The 4,042-nt window shown below is 29.9% G+C and overlaps 1 protein-coding gene across 1 annotated transcript; it reads left to right on the forward strand.

Annotated features, from left to right (window-relative positions):
• The first annotated feature begins 207 nt into the window (after positions 1-207).
• LOC132747417 (PR domain zinc finger protein 8-like) lies at positions 208-3,461 on the forward strand. The gene is made up of 4 exons (XM_060736795.1): positions 208-343; positions 1,004-1,119; positions 1,651-1,754; positions 2,177-3,461. The coding sequence occupies exons 1-4, from the start codon at positions 209-211 to the stop codon at positions 3,250-3,252; spliced, it is 1,431 nt and encodes a 476-aa protein (XP_060592778.1). The 5' UTR covers position 208; the 3' UTR covers positions 3,253-3,461.
• The last annotated feature ends 581 nt before the right edge of the window (positions 3,462-4,042 follow it).

The raw sequence follows: 4,042 nt of genomic DNA on the forward strand, positions 1-4,042 counted from the left end.
AAGAGCTTGTTCTGTTACGAATTCCGCGAGCTCATCATAAAAAAGAATTACTTAAAAAATAACTTTCATTTTATTCAGTTGATTAACAAATGAATACAAAAAATATGATAAAAAATGTAATATGTTCTAAATAGTATTAATATTTTTGAAATACGTATTGAGTGTGCATATGAAAAGTGTTTTTTTTTCCTGTTTACTTCAGGATGAGATGGGGGTGATTGCCGAGACAGACGTAGATTATGGTCGAATTTACGGCCCGTTCCCCGCCGTCGGACATATACCAATATCTCATTTTATAGGATACCTGACAGCCGACGACAGGCATGATACTGGAAGTGTAAAGGTATTTAATATCTTATTCGTTTCTTATGCTTAAATTAAGAATTAATATTTTTGCTTTAGATCTTATACAAAGCAATGAAAATTGATTAAATACACCATTTAGATAAGAAGTTCAATAATTTCATTTCCCAAATACATTATTTCATTTCAATAGAGTTGAAAAATCGTAAAAAGTAAATAATATAACATCCAAAACAATCACTCAGATCTTAAGTATTAAAAAAGTGATTATTTACTTATGTAAATATAATGCATATATTCAACATTATTGCAAGAGTATCTTTTTTATTCTGTTTTTGTACATACAGTGAATCTAAACTGACACATATAACAATATCACATTCATCATGAAAAAATCAATCTAGTTTCTAGTTTAATATTGAAATAATATCATATATTTAATAATGGTAAGGCAGCTTAGTCTTAAGCCATAATGTAACGTACAAGTATTTTTTGCTTGAAAGAGAAAAGACAGTTTAAATTGGCTTATTATAAATACCAGGAACTATTATTTTTGGTAAAGAAACATATTTATTGAATATAACTAGGAGTGTATTATCATTGTTTCGTACATTTTCATTTTGTTGTTTTAGTGAATAAAGTCAAGTGAAAGACAAATTCAAAATACATGTGTATTATATACATATTTCATGCATTTCAGATAAATTTAAATGATTCTGTGTTAGGGAATACATGGCTGCCGTACGTACACCCTGCACGGACAGTTGATGAACAGAATATGGAAGCCTATATGAAGGACGGGAATATATTTTATAGGTAATACCAGCGATAATAATTTATCATAAATCAAATGATTCTTTATTTGATCAAAGTTTTGTCTAAGATCTACTAGAAATATATCGTATTGGAATCACCTAAAAAGAAATGTTTCTAACAAAGATACACTTTTTTAAGAAATAAACATTGAAAGATTGTTACATTTACTTCGATGTGTATGATAATAATAATATAATATTTCAGCATACAAAATAATACTGCAACATTATATTTCTTGTTGACGCTTTTTAATTTGATGTTATATAAGCAATATGTAATTTTATCACTTGTTTAAGCTATGTAATAATTAACCTTCCCCTATGTTTGTGTTATTCACGAAGACATACCTATATAAACCAAAAGCGTTAAATCTAGTTTAAAACAATAACATGAATTAAATACAATAATTTAGTAATGAACTAATGTCAACTAATTTAAACCATTTGCAATCACATTTTCTTGCTTTTTAAAACATACAAATACGTATTGTTGCTCTTTTGAAACCCTTCATTAAAAATGTTATAATTTCAGAACTCTCCGAATCATTCGAGCAGGAGAGGAGCTCTTGGTTTGGTACAGCAAAGACTTTGCCCAGATTCTAGATATTCCATTGTCGCATATCGTGCAAAGAGAGGGTTTGTATTTTTATTATCATGTTCCTTATAAAACATTACGTATAGATTCAACATAAATATCTATAAAATTATTAACTTGGTATATCATTTTATGACATTAAAAAAAGGTACATGTATAAACATAAATAAAAAAACAATTTGTAAAAATCTTTAATATTATTCAAAATACATGACAAACAAATTATGTTTTAACAAGATAAATAAGAAAACTTGTTTTCCTCATATTCATAATACATGTATCATTAAATAAGATAGAAAAGTGGCAGATTTAAATTTCCTAGAAATCGACAACCTCTAAATAATGATAATATGTTGCGAAATCACCCGCGCAATCACTTAACAAACTGTTGTTGCTGTTTTTAAATTTCTCGCAACAAATAAAAAATGTTTAATTTATATGATATTTTGTCCTCTTTCTACAGAAAATGACACAAAACTCGTCTGCGACAAGTGTGATGAGAAGTTCCGATACAAATTTCCTCTTATGGCGCATTTACGTTTCCGGTGCACAAAGGTCACCGGAAGTCAGTCTAACACCTCGCTATCACCAACAATAAGCCGGAATAAGTCTGTAGCAGGATCTGAGATGGAAATAAATTCAAATCATGACGACCACAAGGGATTAAAAAGAAGTTTAGAAACTGACTTTGTGAGCTCACAAAGAAAGAAACTATGTGTAGAACCTAGGGAAGAAAACAACAATGAGCAAATGCCCGGAACAAGTAATGATAGAAATACTTCTCCAGGATCAGGTAGTGCAATTAGACAAAGTTCCTCAAGAGACATTGGCAGCGCTTTTCGGAAAGTTGAAAAATCTTTTGTTAGAGAAAATGGTTCGCCTAATGAGGAAATGTCGCTTTTGAATAAACCTTTTACAATAAATGAGACGAAAATAACCTTACAGAAGGAACACGAAATGATTGCAAGGCATTTATACAATAAAGGCATGATACCACCACATTCAATGGCCAACAGATTGCCTGTTGGGATTGGAATGTTGAGTCCTGGCTGGATGGCACCAGTTTCATCAGTAGCACAGTCTTATTTAGATCCACGTGTGTATTCAGAACGGATACAGGTGTCGGTTGCTAATAAACCACAAATGGTCACACCTATAAATAGCGTGAATAGAGAGACTCTCAGAGACTTACATAATGGAGATATGTTTAGCAAACAAATGTTAATGGAACAATTAAGAAAATCACACTTACCTTTCATGCAAACTGCCAACCCAATGGTAGAGAAAATTCTTCAGACGGCAACTCCTACAATGAATCAGCGACCAATACAACCTTTGTCCCTGGCACAAAACTGGTGTGCAAAATGTAATGCTACTTTTAGGATGACTAGTGATCTCGTTTATCATATGAGATCTCACCATAAACGAGAGTTTGATCCAATAAAGAAAAAGAGGGAAGACAAATTACAATGTAATGTTTGCAAAGAAACTTTTAAAGAACGTCATCATCTAACACGTCATATGACGTCACATACCTAGCTATAATTATGACATTTCACTTTGTGCCAAATTTTGATAAAACTTGTAAAGAAATACTTGCGTTTCATTGTGTTTAAAATGTCATTTGTGATGTTTGTAAAGTAGCCAGCTCTTAACACGGAATAGTTTAGTAACATTTAAAAATCTTGCTACCTTAAATTCCTCTATGTTTGTATTAAAGAAAAAGAAAAAGAATAAGAAGAAGACCATTTTATTTAACTTAATATACTTTTACATGTATCTACTTATATATAGAAACTATTTAAATTCATAGAAAATATTTTTTCACGATTGATATCAAATATAACACAATAATAAATGTTTAAATTGATACAATCTAGAGAATCAGCTCTGATATCATGTATAAAATAAGATATTGAATAGAAGTTACTATTTCATTAATAAAGTGTCTATAGTCTAGGATATAAATTCAATATATCATTTCTTTTTTATCGGCTAAATAGATCAATTTGCTAAGATTATTTTGAACTAATCTGTTGTTTGACTTAGGCATACGTATCTATGTATTTGTACATATAAAAATGACGTTTGATTCAATCGACTTCTTAAACTTTGTTAAGCATTGCATTTAAGAATAAAATGATATTCATCTTCGATCTCAGAGCATTGACATAATTGGACTAATCTTTACCGTCTTTCTATTCAATTCCTACAATATCGACCTGTTTAAATTCTATGATTTTGTGAAGAAATTCTTAAACGTGAAATACACATGAACTACTCCTTTAAAATTTAGATTTGATAGTTTTAAGACGAATATAAAGAATGT

This window comes from Ruditapes philippinarum, unplaced genomic scaffold (genome assembly GCF_026571515.1).
Source record: "Ruditapes philippinarum isolate M1 unplaced genomic scaffold, ASM2657151v2 ctg514_1_1_1_1, whole genome shotgun sequence".
Lineage (NCBI taxonomy): Eukaryota > Metazoa > Mollusca > Bivalvia > Venerida > Veneridae > Ruditapes > Ruditapes philippinarum.

Excerpts from the sequence above, each read along its gene's own strand:
- LOC132747417 (XM_060736795.1), top strand. The coding sequence starts at position 209 with ATGGGGGTGATTGCCGAGACAGACGTAGATTATGGTCGAATTTACGGC. Across the intron at positions 344-1,003 it reads ATGATACTGGAAGTGTAAAG|ATAAATTTAAATGATTCTGT; the intron begins GTATTTAATATC and ends CATGCATTTCAG. Across the intron at positions 1,755-2,176 it reads GCATATCGTGCAAAGAGAGG|AAAATGACACAAAACTCGTC; the intron begins GTTTGTATTTTT and ends CTCTTTCTACAG.